The 17,463-nt window shown below is 42.9% G+C and overlaps 1 protein-coding gene across 2 annotated transcripts in view; it reads left to right on the forward strand.

The window, feature by feature from the left end:
* LOC115113475 (anion exchange protein 3-like) overlaps nucleotides 1–17,463 on the forward strand; it is a 136,025-nt gene that overhangs the window by 54,141 nt on the left and 64,421 nt on the right. For both annotated transcript variants that reach the window (XM_065015908.1, XM_029641200.2), the window contains exons 3-6: nucleotides 1,613–1,781; nucleotides 9,187–9,440; nucleotides 10,010–10,209; nucleotides 11,995–12,179. In XM_065015908.1, the coding sequence (XP_064871980.1) occupies nucleotides 1,613–1,781; nucleotides 9,187–9,440; nucleotides 10,010–10,209; nucleotides 11,995–12,179 (808 nt within the window). The remainder of the gene's footprint in view (nucleotides 1–1,612; nucleotides 1,782–9,186; nucleotides 9,441–10,009; nucleotides 10,210–11,994; nucleotides 12,180–17,463) is intronic.

A 17,463-nucleotide genomic window follows, 5' to 3' on the forward strand; every position in this document is an offset into this window, starting at 1 on the left:
GGGTTTCAAATTTGTTTTATATTTTTGACATTTTGTCAGGAAATGCAGCTCCGTCTCAGGTTCTGCTGTTGTGCAGTGGTTGCACAGCCTTTCCTCTACAGGGAGCCAGGTTTTCCTGTGTCTACCATTCTCAATGGCAAGGCTGTGCTCACTGAGCTTGTACTTTGTCAATGTTTTGATCAGTAACCATTGTCAAATATTTAGCCACAGTGTACTGTCGATTTAGGGCCAGATAGCACTGCATTTTGCTTTGTTTGTGCTTGTTTTTCACAATAAGCAATATAGTTTTGACTGTGTTGTAATTTGGTTTATCCTGATTGATTGGATGTTCTGGTCCTGAGGCTTCAGTGTGTTAGTAGAACAGGTTTGTGAACTCAGCCCCAGGACCAGCTGGATGAGGGGACTCTTTTCTTTGCTCAGCTCTTGGCATTGCAGGGCTTGGTAATTGTACATATCTCTCTCTCTGACTCTCTCTCTCTCTCTCGCTCTCTTTCTCTCAATTTCAATATAAGGGGCTTTATTGGCAACATATGTTTACATTGCCAAGGTGGCCTTTCTCAATAGCAAGGCTATGCTCACTGAGTCTGTACATAGTCAAAGCTTTCCTTAAGTTTGAGTCAGTCACAGTGGTCAAGTATTCTGTCACTGTGTACTCTCTGTTTAGGGCCAAATTGCATTCTAGTTTGCTCAGTTTTTTTGTTAATTCTTTCCTATATGTCAAGTAATTATCTTTTTGTTTTCTCGTGATTTGGTTGGGGCTAATTGTGTTTCTGTCCTGGGGCTCTGTGGGGTCTGTTTGTGTTTGTGAGCAGAGCCCCAGGACCAGGTTGCTTAGGGGACTCTTCTTCAGGTTAATATATCTGTAGGTGATGGCTTTGTTATGGAAGGTTTGGGAATCGTTTACTTTTAGGAGGTTGTAGAAGTTAATGGCTCTTTTCTGGATTTTGATAAATAGCAGGTATCGGCCTAATTCTGCTCTGCATGAAATATTTGGTGTTTTACATTCCACATAGAGGATATTTTTGCCGAATTCTACATGCAGAGTCTCAATTTGGTGTTTGTCCCATTTTGTGAACTCTTGGTTGGTGAGTGGACCCCAGACCTCACAACCATAAAGTGCAATGGGTTCTATAACTGATTCAACTATTTTTAGCCAGATCCTAATTGGTATGTCAAATTTTATTTTCCTTTTGATGTCATAACTTCCACAGCTTTGTGGAATTTACCTGTGGTGCTGATGTTTAGGCTGAGGTATGTATAGTTTGTGTGCTCTAGGGCAACGGCGTCAAGATGGAATTTGTTTTCGTGGTCCTGGCAACTGGACCTTTTTTGAACACCATTATTTACTGAGATTTATTGTCAGGGCCCAGGTCTGACTGAATCTGTGCAGAAGATCTAGGTGCTGCTGTAGGCCCTCCTTGGTTGGGGACAGAAGCACCAGATCATCAGTAGACATTTGACTTCAGATTATAGTAGTGTGAGGCCGGGTGCTGCAGACAGTTCTAGTGCCCTCGCCAATTCATTGATATATATGTTGAAGAGGGTGGTGCTTAAGCTGCATCCCTGTCTCACCCCCTGCCCTGTGGAAAGAACTCTCTCTCTCTCTGTACAGATTAATGTGAAAGAAGAGGAGGATGAGGACTTTTCCACAGAGGAGCAGGAGGAGGACGAGGACTGGGAGAATGCATTATCAGTGGAGAGGTTCGGGAACATCATCACTGACTCCGCGATCAGCGGCGGAGAAAAAATGGGCCGCAACTACAACGAGAAGGATTTTGAGTGTAAGTCTTTAGTCTTCTTTATCTTCTCTGCTTTTGTAGAACACAAAGTAAACATTCCATGAATGTCTGCTTACTAGTGTTGTCAAGATACTAGAATTTTTACTTCAGTACCGATACCAGGTATACTATCACAATACTCGAGACCATTACGATACTCCATACCTAAACGATACCACAAAAAAAAGCTTAATTAGTGAAAGAATGCCACTTGCTCCAGACAGATAACCTCGGCTCCTACTCTGTTCAATTGTTGGGCATCTTGTGAGTTCAATATAATTTAATCTGAACATTTGATGTACTTGTTTGTAGTTGAGACAGCCATGTATGCATTAATTTGATCAACTGTACAATCATCCAATCAATTTGACTTGGTTTTCACCCATCTAACTACATAACATAATGGTAATCGTTTATTTGAATGGTAAATCTCTATTGATAAACTGAGTAAATCAAGATGTAGACTAGGTCTATTCACAATACAGGTTAATGCATATTATTCAATAGGAGTTTGTGCATGCATATTATTCAGTATGAGTGTGTATGCATTGAGTTATTCAGCATGTTTTAGCTGATAGCATGGGGCTACAGATGACAAATGTTCCCTTTAATGTAGGACTTATTTTATCGCCAACTGCTATTAGAACATATTATTTTATTGAAGTGATAAACAACATTTGCATAGAAGAAGCAATCGCTTCTTTTATAAATGTGTGGGCTGTCTCTTTAAGAAAGTAATGACTTCATTTTCGAGGCAGAAAGTGGCTGTGGAATCTGACTTTGTGGCTATGGAATCTAGTGGAAACCAGATGATAGGCAAGGGACATGAAAAAGTGAATTCAGCTGTTAGCTAGCAAGGAAAGTTTGCCTATAAAGCTAGAAGTTACCGGTATCTTCTTGCATTGTAAAGTGTTCTAGCCTGTAGGAACATTGTTTTGAGAACAGCAATTAACAGGTTCCACATGCTGTGTTGCATTATTTAAGTGTGTTAACTTCTGTGCAGAATGAGTGGAGAGCTAATGCAGCCCGGAGAGCTAATGCAGCCCAGTCTGCTCTAGCGATGAATGAGGTAGTGGAGCTCTTTGCTCTTCACGGGTTAAATGGATTGCGCTCTGAGACAGACTTAATCCTCTTGATCACGTGAGACAACATTTGAACATAACAAAAATTCTAGTACCGTTTTATGATTTTTTTTAATCGACAAAGTACCAATGTTTCGTGCAACACTACTGCTTACCCAGTTTTTTGGGGGTGTTCTCCATAGTTTTTGGAATATCAATTTTTGCCAACAGGAATGTGTTTTGGCTTAAATTACATTTTGGTATCACTTAAAGGAAGTTTTTATCTCCATATCAAACCATTTCTGGGTAGCGTTTAAGTATCTTTGATTGTTTTCAATTAAAATGGTCAAAAAGAAAGACATAGCTTCTTAACAAAGAGCAATTTCTCAAGCAAGAATTTTACTAGGACTGTCTGGTAGTGTTCTGAGTGGGAAGGGGGAAACAGGAAACTAACTGTTATCGGCAGAGAGGTTTGGAATTCTTTCTTATTGGTTTATTAACTAATGTACTGCCTACTGAGAACAAAACTCCATCCCACCAAAACAGGCTGAAATTTCAGGCGGTCTTTTCGAACAGCTGTTCCACTAAAATGTCATAATATTAATCCAACCTCATAGTGTGGAAATATACACTGAGCAAAAATTATAAACACAACATGCAACAATTTCAAAGATTTTACTGAGTTACAGTTCATATAAGGAAATCAGTCAATTTAAATAAATTAACTAGGTCCTGGTGTAGTCATGGCACTGCCTCCTGCTAGAACCTCGTGGGTGTGGAAATATATGTGTGTGGGATAGGACTGTTCCTTCTCACTTCATCTGACCTGACCTCGGCCGAATTCCTTGCTCCTCCCAAATCCACGACTGTCCTACCTTATCAGTGACTGAAACCAGACCTCCATAGTATCCATGAGATTTAACGGTAACATTTTTTAACAGAATGTAAACATTCTACCTCCCCCTTTCTCACTCAGTAACTTTCCATAGACCTAGTTATTATTACTCCACTGACTCCAACACATACATTCCTTGGACATGTAAAGTAATCAATAAGTTCTAGAATGGTGACATGAATTAGTATATTTCAAACTGGAATCCAACAGCCCTAATCTATGGATTTCACATGACTGGGAATACAGATATGCATCTGTTGGTCGTAGATCCCTTAAAAAAGGTAGGGGCTGTCACATATTCCCTTTCCGGCGCTCGAGGTCGCCAGTCTGCTTACTTTAACGCACACCTGTCACCATCGTTACGCACACCTGTCACCATCGTTACGCGCACCACGCCTCATCAGACTCACCTGTACATTCCTGATTACCTTCCCTATAACTGTCACTCCCTTTGGCTCTTTCCAAAGACCTTATTGACTCTGTTTTGTGTTCCATGTCTGTATGCTACTCATGTTTCATGTTTTGACCTATGTTAATTTATTTCTTAAATACATTTACATTACATTTTACATTTAAGTCATTTAGCAGACGCTCTTATCCAGAGCGACTTACAAATTGGTGCTTTCACCTTATGACATCCAGTGGAACAGCCACTTTACAATAGTGCATCTAGGTCTTTTAAGGGGGGAGGGGAGAAGGATTACTTTATCCTATCCTAGGTATTCCTTAAAGAGGTGGGGTTTCAGGTGTCTCCGGAAGGTGGTGATTGACTCCGCTGTCCTGGCGTCGTGAGGGAGTTTGTTCCACCATTGGGGGGCCAGAGCAGCGAACAGTTTTGACTGGGCTGAGCGGGAACTGTACTTCCTCAGTGGTAGGGAGGCGAGCAGGCCAGAGGTGGATGAACGCAGTGCCCTTGTTTGGGTGTAGGGCCTGATCAGAGCCTGGAGGTAGTGAGGTGCCGTTCCCCTCACAGCTCCGTAGGCAAGCACCATGGTCTTGTAGCGGATGCGAGCTTCAACTGGAAGCCAGTGGAGAGAGCGGAGGAGCGGGGTGACGTGAGAGAACTACACTCCCTGTACTTGCTTCCTGACTCCCAGCTTACACATTACAGGGGTGTGGATAAGAAGACCAGTCAGTACCTGGTGTGATCACCATTTGCCTCATGCAGTGCGACACATCTCCTTCGCATAGAGTTGATCAGGCTATTGCGACATGGGGCCGTGAGTTATCATGCTGAAACATGAGGTGATGGCGGCAGATGAATGTCATGACAACGGGCCTCAGGATCTCGCCATGGTATCTATGTGCATTCAAATTGCCATTGATAAAATACAATTGTGTTCATGGTCCGTAGCTTATGCCTGCCTATAACATAACCTGACCGCCACCATGGGGCACTCTGTTCACATCGTTGACATCAGCAAGCCGCTCGCCAACACGACGCCATACACATGATCTGCGGTTCTGAGGCCGGTTGGATATACTGCCAAATTGTTTAGCCTCTCTAGGGTATGTGGGACACTAGCGTCCCATCTGGCCAACATCCAGTGAGGTTGCAGAGCGTCAAATTCAAATACAGAAATACTCATTATAAAAATTCAGAAAACAAAACCTATTTTACAGGTTTAAAGATGAACTTCTTAATCCAACCACGGTGTCATATTTATAAAACGCTTTTCGGCGAAAACATACCTAGCCCAGAACAAACCTAGCCCAGAACATAGCCCAGTTGACAAATTATTACAAACAGTAACCAGCCAAGTAGAAGCGTTACAAAACTCAGAAATAGAGAGAGAATTAATCCCTTACCTTTGATCTTCATATGGTGGCAATCAGAAACATTCATTTACTCAATAAATGTTCCTTTTGTTCGATAAAGTCTCTTTATATCCAAAAACCTCTGTTTTGTTTGTGCGTTTTCTTCAGTAATCCACAGGCTCAAACGCAGTCAAAACAGGCAGACTAAAAAAATCCAAATTGTATCCGTAAAGTTCATAGAAACATGTCAAACGATGTTTATCTTCTTATGGCTGCAGGGGCAGTATTGAGTAGCTTGGATGAAAGCTGCCCATATCAAACGGCCTGCTCCTCAGTCATAGTTGCTAATATTTGCATATTATTAGTAGTATTGGATAGAACACATTCTGAAGTTTCTAAAACGGTTTGAATTATGTCTGTGAGTATAACAGAACTCATATAGCAGGCAAAAACCTAAGAAATTCCACTTCCTGTTTTTTTTTCTGGAGGTGGCAGATTTTCAACCAAGGTCTCATTGAAATTACAGCGAGATATGGATGAGTTTTCACTTCCTACGCCTTCCACTAGATGTCAGCAGTCAATAGAACTTTGTCTGATGACTCTGTGAAGGGGGGTCGATTGACACCGGAAATAGTCACCACAGCCATGAGTGGACCATGCTTTCACCAGGCGCATTCACAGGGGAAGGACCTGCGTTCCACCGCTCATCTGAAGTCATTCTAATTCTCCGGTTGGAACGTTATTCAAGATATATGTAAACAACATTCTAAAGATTGAGTACATCGTTTGACATGTTTCTACTGACTGTTACGGAACTTTTGGACGTTTCGTCACGTTATAGTGGATGCACTATGACTTTGGAATTGTTTACCAAACGCGCTAACCAAAGTAGCTAATTGGACATAAATAACGGACATTTTCGAACAAATCAAGCATTTATTGTGGACCTTGGATTTCTAGGACTGCATTCTGATGAAGTTCATCAAAGGTAAGGAAACATTTATCATGTATTTTCTGGTTTCTGTTGACTCCAACATGGAGGCTAATTTGGCTACTGTTCTGAGCGCCGTCTCAGATTATTGCATGGCTTGCTTTTTCCGTAAACCTTTTTTGAAATCTGACACAGCGGTTGCTGTGGAGAGGTATATCTATAATTCCATGTGTATAACTTGTATTATCATCTACATTTATGATGAGTATTTCTGTTGAAACAATGTGGCTATGTAAAATCACTTGATGTCAATTGATGTTTTTGGAACTAGTGAATCTAACGCGCCAATGTAAACTCAGATTTTTTTTATGTAAATATGAACTTTATCAAACAAAACATGCATGTGTTGTGTAACATGAAGTCCTATAAGTGTCATCTGATGAAGATAATTCAAGGTTAGTGATTAATTTTGTCTTTATTTATGCTTTTTGTGAATGCTATATTTTGCTGGAAAATGGCTGTGCTTATTGTGGTTGGTGGAGACCTAACATAATCGTTTGTAGTGCTTTCGCTGAAAAGCCTATTTGAAATTGGACACTTTGGTGGAATTAGCAACGAGAATAGCTTTAAAATGATATAAGACACATGTATGTTTTAGGAATTGTAATTATGAGATTTCTGTGGTTTGAATTTGGTGCCCTCTATTTTCACTGGTAGTTGTCATATCGATCAATGTATTGGGATTGCAGCCATAACAAGTTATATTCAATCTTCAGGTTGTTTTTAGCCTAAATGATAGATAATATTCAAACCGGACAATAACGTTGTCAATATAAAAGGTAAACAAGAAATGCACTCTCTCGGGATTGCGCATGAAAAAGCTCTGCGACACGGTAGGGTCCACTCATTCAGACTGGTCTTACTCCCTCATTTATAAAAATACAAGCCTGAAACAATTTCTAAAGACTGTTGACATCTTGTGGAAGGCAAAGGAACTGCAAATTGAGTCCTAAATCAATGGATACTGTAATGGCATTGAATAGAAAACTACAAAAAACAAAAAAATACTTCCTGAATGGATTTTTCTCAGGTTTACTTTAGAGTGTTTCCTATCCAAATCTACCAGTGATATGCATATCATATGTTCTGGCCCCGAGTAGTAGGCTGGTTAACCTATGGGGGCGATCTTTCATTATTGGATAAAAAAACGTGCCCGTTTTAAGCGCAATATTTTGTCACAAAAAGATGCTTGACTATGCATATAATTGACAGCTTTGGAAAGAAAACACTCTGACGTTTCCAAAACTGCAAAGATATTATCTGTGAGTGCCCCAGAACTGATGTTACAGGCGAAACCAAGATGAAACTTCAAACAGGAAATGAGCAGGATTTTTGAGGCTCTGTTTTTCATTGTCTCCTTATATGGCTGTGAAAGCGCCAGGAATGAGCCTGCCCTTTCTATCGTTTCTCCAAGTTGTCTGCAGCATTGTGACCTATTTGTAGGCATATCATTGGAAGATTGGCCATAAGAGACTACATTTACCAGGTGTCCGCCCGGTGTCCTTTGTTGAAATTGCTGCGTAATCTCCAAGCTGCTCGCATTCATCCATGTGATTGAGACAGAGAGGAGAATTCCAGGAACGATATATCATGAAGAGATATGTGAAAAACACCTTGAGGATTGATTCTAAACAACGTTTACCATGTTTCAGTCGATATTATGGTGGAAAAAAGTTTGGCGTTTTGATGAATGAATTTTCATTTTTTTTTGGTAGCCAAACATGACGCAGAAAACGGACCGATTTCTCCTAAACAAATAATCTTTCAGGAAAAACTGAACATTTGCTATCTAACTGAGAGTCTCCTCATTGAAAACATCCGAAGTTCTTCAAAGGTAAATGATTTTATTTGAATGGTTTTCTGGTTTTTGTGAAAATGTTGCCTGCTGAATGCTAACGCTAAATGCTATGCTAACTATCAATGCTGTTACACAAATGCTTGTTTTGCTATGGTTGAGAAGCATATTTTTGAAAATCTGAGATGACAGTGTTGTTAACAAAAGGCTAAGCTTGAGAGCTAGCATATTTATTTCATTTCATTTGCGATTTTCATGAATAGTTAACGTTGCGTTATGGTAATGAGCTTGAGGCTATATTCACGATCCCGGATCCGGGATGGCTCGACGCAAGAAGTTAATTTGGACATGCTTTTCATCCAAAATTCCGAATGCTAGAGGGTTAAAATGACGTTGGAGGCATTTTTGACACACCTGTCAGGTGGATGGATTATCTTGGCAAAGGAGAAATGCTCACGAACAGGGATGTCAACAAATTTGTGCTCAAAATGTTAGAGAAATATGGTTTTTGTGAGTATGTAAAATTTTGGGATCTTTTATTTCAGCTCATAAAACCTACACTTTACATGTTGCATTGATATTTTTGTTCATTGTATATAAAATACAGGGAAATCACATTTTTGACTGACACTGGGCCTTTAATTTAAGCCTGCCAGTATAATTCTTCATAACTTGTTATAAGCATATGAGCCTTTGTAATATCAGGGGCATTTCTGTCTGTTCATCAACAATTCAATTGCTTTAAAATGTCTAGTATTTTGTCAGGATCTGTATGAGTTTTCTTTTACTGTCAGATAGTTCAAAGACGTTATAGAAGGGTTGTAACTGCTTATGACAAGTCTTGCATTCATTATGCCGGCAGGCGAGGACGGTAATTTTAACTTAAACGCCTACCATTCCTTTCACAGATCACCGGCACACCTTTCACCACACCCACCACCCGCTGTCCACCCATCTACCCCCACCCCAGCGCCTACGCAAGCGGGTGCTCAGCATGGACCGCAAACGCCGGCGCAAGAAGAAGCGCAAGAACAAAAAGACCTCCATGGCGCCCTCGGAGGTCACACCCACCATCCATGAGGTAGACGAGGAGGCGGAGTCTGAGACAGAGGGGAGGGACCTGGCAGCCACGCCCACCGAGCAGCCCGACGACCAACAGCAGGTAACATAACAGAGAAATGTGTGATCATGTCTGACAGCTTATCAGAATACCTCTTTTTTTTAATAATCATTTATTGTTTATAGAATCCAATACAATGTTTGGAATGTTGCAAGTAGAAGTTTAGTTTATTAATTTGTTATATATTCATTCAGTGTATTCATTTCAAAGACACTCCAGAGAGAAATGTCTGTCACACATGACATGTTTTGTGTGAAGGAGGCAGAGAATTCTGGTCTCCTGTGTAATTTGAGACCTTTGACAAAGAGCAGGCAGTAGCTGACCCAAGAAAGATGAAGATCTGTTAGACTAGTACTAACAGGTGCCATGGAGACAGAGAGAGAGTTTGCTTATCTTCCCATACTATTCATACTACAACTATTTGCACATTGTTGAAAACACTGTACATCTATTTTTTATTTTAACCTTCATTTAAGTAGGCAAGTCAGTTAAGAGCAAGTACAATGACTGCTAGCCCGGCCAAACCCTATCCCGGACAACGCTGGGCCAATTGTGCGCCACTCTATGGGAGAGATGCTAAGACCAATGTAACCAACTCCCTCTCCTCTTAGTTTAGCCTGGGGAGTGAGGAGAATTTGGAGCCGACCGTCCCACTAACTTCCTTCCACATGGAGAGCGAACAACAACATCCGCCGCCGGAGAAGGCCACACTGGCCACGGCAGAGGTGGTGGAGGGGGAGTTGAAAGAGGCGCAACAGGACATTCGGGAGCAACCAGAGGATGAGGAGGGTGATGAAGAGCCCACCAACAGGTGTGCCCAGAATCAGATGTTTGGATGCATAAAGCAATGTCACGGTAGCTAGCAGGAGATTAGGCACAGGAACTTGGCTGTGTGGTGAAGCAATGTTTTTTCAAATCAGCCAATTGTATGGATCACTTCAATATGCAGCAACCAGCAACCATCACTTATTTTGTTAGCAAAGCTTGCCGTAAGACACAAGGTGATACTGGGATGTAACTAGAAGGATGATATGCTTCATGAATTGTGTACTAAGAAAACAGAACAGAAGTGCACTAAAAATAGTACAGTGCCTACAATATTTATTTTGTATGACAGAGGTCGGTACTCAATATTTGAAGATATTTAAAGGGCTCATCAAACAAGGAGCCCAGCTCTTTCTACAATGCTCTTCATTTAAAAACTTCCAAAAATTCAGTGCTCATTTCTCCAGATTCTTCTGGTATATTTATCTGTTTTTAAGTGAACATCTAAAAACAATCAAAACATTTATATGGCTTAAAAGGAAACTTTGTGCCTGTACCATCATGTCTCGTGTCCTAGATAACTCATAAAGATCCTATCTGACTCATTAACACAGAGCTATGAGAATATTCATTATTTGGTAATGGATTGAATAATATATGCATTCATCCTGGGACGTCAGAGACTGTGTGGAGTCGAGGGTCATATTCATTAGGGCTCAACATAGAAAAATATCTTGCAACGGAAACAGAAATTGTACATTTCTTATTGGACAACTCCAGGTAGTCCCTCCCTGTTTCATTCTGTTTTCTTCTTCTTGTAGCCTAATGAATACAACCCAGGTACTTGTTTTCCTCTCTGCAGGGCGGTTAATCTCACTGATTTTATTATTATTGCAGCAGCAAAAAAGGAACGTAGTCACAATGTCATGTAATGTTAGGATATTGTTGCCTGAGTTGAAGCAGCCAACGATTCACCGGGTGAGGAAGCCAGTGTTGCAGTGCTGTGCTGTGTTCTGGTGCCCTCTGTTGCATGATGGACTACACTACACCCCTCCAAGATTATTCATACTGTGTTTGTGTGTGCCAGTCAAGATGTTTGTTCGTATAGACTGGGTTGACGTTTGATACCATGTTCATTTTAAAGAAGGATTTAGTAGATTCTGGAGTTCTAATACTTTGGGACAAAAAAAATCAAATTCTGAACTGGTTTATGGCGGATGGTCCTTCATGATTTGTATTTATTTATTTTATTGAAGTAGGCAAGTCAGTAAAGAACAAATTCTTATTTACAATGAATGCCTGGCAAAAGGCCTCCTGCGGGGACGGGGGCTGGGATTAAAAATAAATAAAATATAAATATAGGACAAAACACACATCATGACAAGAGACACAACTCGACACTACATAAAGAGACACCTAAGACAACAACAGAGCATGGCGGTAACACATGACAACACAGCATGGTAGCAACACAACATGGTAGCAGCACAAAACAGGGTACAACCATTATTGGGCAAAGACAACAGCACAAAGGGCCAGAAGGTAGAGACAACAATACACATCACGCAAAGCAGCCACAACTGTCAATAAGAGTGTCCATGATTGAGTCTTCGAATGAAGAGATTGAGATGAAACTGGCATTTGATAGTTGACACAATAGATAACAGATAGTTAGTTACCTGACATACTTCAAAAGCAAACGTTTAAAGAATCAAATACAATATGACCTCTGATGGGTTTTCACACGTACTCAAGTATTCCCTCTGCACTCTCCGTGATTCCCCCCCTGTGTTCCCCTCCCCTGGTGCCCCACCTCTGCGGACCCCCCTAGCATGAACACCCGTGGCTGGTTCAGGAGGAATCGTCTCCACCCTGCACCGCGGACCAGTTACGACATGCGGGAGCGCGTCTGTATCGGCAGCATGACAGCCGTGGAAACAGCCGTGTACCGGAAGGTGCCCACCGACGAGGCTGAGGCTCAGATGTTGGCTAGCGCCGATCTGGACGACATGAAGAGTAAGACACACACATACACACCAGAGAGAACGGACCGTTCCCAAATCAACCCCTCTAGCCCACCCTCCTGCTGTTGAGCAACCCTCCTGCGGCCCTAATCTACCACACCTGATTCTACTAATCAGCTGCTTATCGGGACATTAGTTGAATCGGGTGTATTTATGTAGGGCTGGAGCAAAAGCCTGCATGCCAGCTGCTGGAGGAGGGTTGACCACCCCTGCCTGGTGTAGCCTCTTTTTCCTGAACAAGGGCATACTATTTCTAATGAAAGTAGAGGGTAACGGTAGTGTAATTTAATACTAAGTAACGTTGGTTGCAGGTTTAAATAAAAAATGCATACCTTGAGACTTAGTAACTTGGTAAATATATTTTAACCAAACTCTCGGGTTCCTCATTTGGTGCCTCTTGATGGACAGACCCAGTCATCATCCTTTACGCCTGACAAAAGACAGGTTGCTCCAATTGGATGCAATGCTTCAGTTGCCTTCCCAGCTGTTCTGCTGTGGGACAGTTTGAGGGTGACAGTTTGAAGCAGGTCTGAGTACTGGGATAAAATATCTAATATAAATCACTTACACCCCAGGATTGATGTACTGCAATAATGCCAGTGTGGCAATATGTTTAATGATACTGTACTGTATGACCATAGTTCATATTCTTGAATGTAACAAGTGGAGGGAAAATCTGCAAGTTTAGGGCACCCTCTATTGACGTAACAATATAGGACATATCTGTCCGATGTATATGTCCTTATGTGAGAGTGTAATACATGGTGTTGCTATGTTTTAGTACTAGGATATACTGTGATTTGATAGGGTGGATATGTGTATACTGGGATTTGATAGGGTGGGTATGTGAATACTGGGATTTGATAGAGTGGATATGTGTATACTGGGATTTGATAGGGTGGGTATGTGTATACTGGGATTTGATAGAGTGGATATGTGTATACTGGGATTTGATAGGGTGGGTATGTGAATACTGGGATTTGATAGGGTGGGTATGTGAATACTGGGATTTGATAGGGTGGGTATGTGAATACTGGGATTTGATAGGGTGGGTATGTGAATACTGGGATTTGATAGGGTGGATATGTGTATACTGTGATTTGATAGGGTGGATATGTATACACTGTGATTTGATAGGATGGATATGTGAATACTGTGATTTGATAGGGTGGACATGTGTATACTGGGATTTGATAGAGTGGATATGTGAATACTGTGATTTGATATGGTGGATATGTGAATACTGGGATTTGATAGGGTGGATATGTGAATACTGGGATTTGATAGGGTGGATATGTGAAAACTCTGATTTGATAGGGTGGATATGTGTATACTATAATCTCCACCCGGCACAGCCAGAAGAGGACTGGCCACCCCTCATAGCCTCATTCATCTCTAGGTTTCTTCCTAGGTTTTGGCCTTTCTAGGGAGTTTTTCCTCGCCAACGTGCTTTAACACCTGCATTGCTTGCAATTTGTGGTTTTAGGCTGGGTTTCTGTACAGCACTTTGAGATATCAGCTGATGTACGAAGGGCTATATAAATACATTTGATTTGATATACTGTGATTTGATAGGGTGGGTATGTGACTACTGTGATTTGATAGGGTGGATATGTGCATACTGGGATTTGATAGGATGGATATGTGAATACTGGGATTTGATAGGGTGGATATGTGAATACTGGGATTTGATAGGGTGGATATGTGAATACTGGGATTTGATAGGGTGGATATGTGAATACTGGGATTTGATAGGGTGGATATGTGAATACTGGGATTTGATAGGGTGGATATGTGAATACTGGGATTTGATAGGGTGGATATGTGAATACTGGGATTTGATAGGGTGGATATGTGAATACTGGGATTTGATAGGGTGGATATGTGAATACTGGGATTTGATAGGGTGGATATGTGAATACTGGGATTTGATAGGGTGGATATGTGAATACTGGGATTTGATAGGGTGGATATGTGAATACTGGGATTTGATAGGGTGGATATGTGAATACTGGGATTTGATAGGGTGGATATGTGAATACTGGGATTTGATATGGTGGATATGTGAATACTGGGATTTGATATGGTGGATATGTGAATACTGGGATTTGATGGGGTGGGTATGTGAATACTGTGATTTGATGGGGTGGGTATGTGAATCAAAAGGGACAGAAATAAGACGGCGAGAGGAATGTGTGAATGTTGAGAACATCTGCTATGTGTGAATGACAGTGCGGTGGCCTCCCGAGTGACGCAGCGGTCTTACTACAGACCCGGGTTTGATCCCAGGTTGTGTCACAACTGGCCGTGACCGGGAGTCCCACAGGGCAGCACACAATTGGCCCAGTGTCGTCTTATAGCGCTCTGGTGACTCCTTGTGGCGGGCTGGCTGACTGCGGTCGTCAGTCGAACGGTTTTTCCTCCGACACATTGGTGCGGCTGACTTCTGGGTTAAGCGGGCGGGTGTTAAAAAGCGTGGTTATGGCGGGTCAAGTTTCGGGGGACGCATGACCGACCTTCACCTTTCCCGAGCCCTTTGGGGAGTTGCAGAGATGAGACAAGATCGTATTTGGATATCACAAAATTGGGGAGAAAAGGGGGGTACATTTTTTTTCAAGAATGTGTGTGTCACGCCCTGACCTTAGAGATCCTTTATTCTCTATTTTGGGTTAGGTCGGGGTGTAACTAGGGTGGGCATTCTAGTTTTGTTAATTATATGTTGGCCTGGTATGGTTCCCAATCAGAGGCAGCTGTCTATCGTTGTCTCTGATTGGGGATCATATTTAGGCAGCCTTTTCCCACCTGTTTGTTGTGGGATCTTGTGTCGTGTTTGTGAACACTGCATTTACTTCACGTTTAGTTTGTTCTGTTCATTTTTGGTGAGTTTCATTTATTAAAACATGTGGAACTCTACGCACGCTGCGCCTTGGTCCATTTATTCCAACGATCGTGACAGAAGATCCCACCACCCATGGACCAAGCAGCGTGCCCAGTAGGAGCAGGGATCCTGGGGCTGGGAGGAAAGCCAGGAGTGGAGGACATCCTGGACGTGGGACGAGATTATGGCAGGAGAAAGAAGCCTCCCATGGAAGCAGGCGGAGGCAGCGAAGAAGCAACAACAACCACACCGGGTTCGCGGCCACGAAGGAAGCCCGAGGGGCAGCCTCAAAAATGTTTTGGAGGGGGCACACGGGGTGGTTGGCGGAGCCAAGGTGGGAACCAGAACCAACTCCCTGTACTCACCGTGTGGAGTTGGTCACCGTTCAGGTGCCATATTTTCCGGTTCTACGCACAGTGTCTCCAGTGCGCCTCCACAGCCCGGTGCGTCCTGTGCCAGCTCCCCGCACTTGTCGTGTTAAAGTGGGTATCTGTCCAGGACGGGTTGTGCCGGCTCAGCGCTCCTGGTCTCAGTACCTTTCCAGGGTCCAGTACATCTGCCGCCGGCTCTACGCACTGTGTCCCCAGTGTGCCTTCACAGCCCAGTGCGTCCTGTGCCAGCTCCCCGCACTTGCCGTGCGAAGGTGGTCAATTGTCCAGGACGCGTTGTGCCAGCTCTACGCTCCAGACCTCCAGTGCGCCTCCACGGCCCAGTACGTCCTGTGCCAGCTCCACGCACCAGGTCTCCAGTGACTGTTCCCAGCCCGGAACCTCCAGCGATGGTTCACATTCCCGGAACCTCCAGCAACGTTTTGCAGTCTGGAGCCTCCAGTGATGATCCATGACCTGGAGCCTCCTGTGATGATCCAAGGTCCGGAGCCTCCAGTGACGGTTCCCAGTCCGGAGCCTCCAGTGACGGTTCCCAGTCCGGAGCCTCCAGTGACGGTTCCCAGTCCGGAGCTTCCAGTAACGGTTCCCAGTCCGGAGCCTCCAGCGACGGTTCCCAGTTCGGAGGCTTCAGCGGGGGTTCCCGGTCCAGAGTCTCCGGCGACGATTCACGGTCCGGAGTCTACGTCCCGCATGATATTAGGCCATTGGGAAGGGAATGATACAGTATATGAGTGTGGAAATCAGGAAGCTGATACGCTTGTTGTTGTTTACTCTCCTTCACATAGATGAATGTCAGGGGGCTTGTGCTTGTTTGCCGGACTGTGCAAGTGTCATTGTTTGGGGGTGAGAGTTTTGTTTAGGACCTGTTTGTGTAGGTCTGGGGAAAATAAGGCAGGAAACTGGCCTGTCACAAGAGAGAGACAAATAGAGCAAGAGATACAGACCAGAGAGAGGCAGGAACCTGGACTTTGTCATCCTACAAGAAACATGATATAGAGGAGATGGACCCACTGGTTGCCCTCTAGGTTACAGAGAGCTGGTAGTCCCATCCACCAAATTACCAGCTGTGAAACAGGGAAGAGACTCAGGGGTTATGCTAATTTGGTATAGAGCAGACCTAACTCACTCTATTAAATTAATCAAAACAGGAACATTTTACATTTGGCTAGAAATTCAAAAGGAAATTATCGCAACAGAGAAATGTTCTCATGTGTACTACCTACATCCCCCCCACTAGAATCCCCATATTTGAATGAAGACAGCTTCTCCATCCTGGAGGGGGAAATCAATCATTTCAAGGACCATGGATATGTACTAGTCTGCAGCGACCTAAATGCCAGAAATGGACAAGAACCTGACACCCTGAACACACAGGGTGACAAACACCTGCCTGGAGGTGACAGCATTCTCTCCTCCATATGCCCCCCCACCCCCCTAGACACAAAACGGCTCACAACTCTTGCAGCACTGTCGCACGCTGGGTATGTACATAGTCAATGCAGGCTTCGAGGGGACTCCTACGGTTGGTACACGTATAGCTCGTCTCTTGGCAGTAGTACTGTATACTACTTTATCACTGACCTCAACCCAGAGTCTCTCAGAGGGTTCACGGTCAGCCCACTGACACCCTTATCAGATCACAGCAAAATCACAGTCTACTTGAACAGAGCAATACTCAGTCATGACGCATCAAAGCCAAAGGAACTGCATAATGTAGATGGATGGAAAATAGTGTAAAAGCCAATTAGGCAACAACAAATTCAATCCCTTTTAGACAACGTAATAAATCATCTCAATGTAATTGAAGATTCTATACAATCTAACCACTTCTGGGAAAATTTAAACAAACTTAACAAACAACACAGACTTATCTATCCAAAATGGAGACTAAACCACTTCTCCAATCTTTTTGTCCCTATAACAAAGAACAAACAGCAAAAACATATACATGATCAAATACAAATCTTAGAATCAACTATTACAGACTACCAAAACCCTCTGGATTCTCC

Source organism: Oncorhynchus nerka, linkage group LG3 (assembly GCF_034236695.1).
Source record: "Oncorhynchus nerka isolate Pitt River linkage group LG3, Oner_Uvic_2.0, whole genome shotgun sequence".
Lineage (NCBI taxonomy): Eukaryota > Metazoa > Chordata > Actinopteri > Salmoniformes > Salmonidae > Oncorhynchus > Oncorhynchus nerka.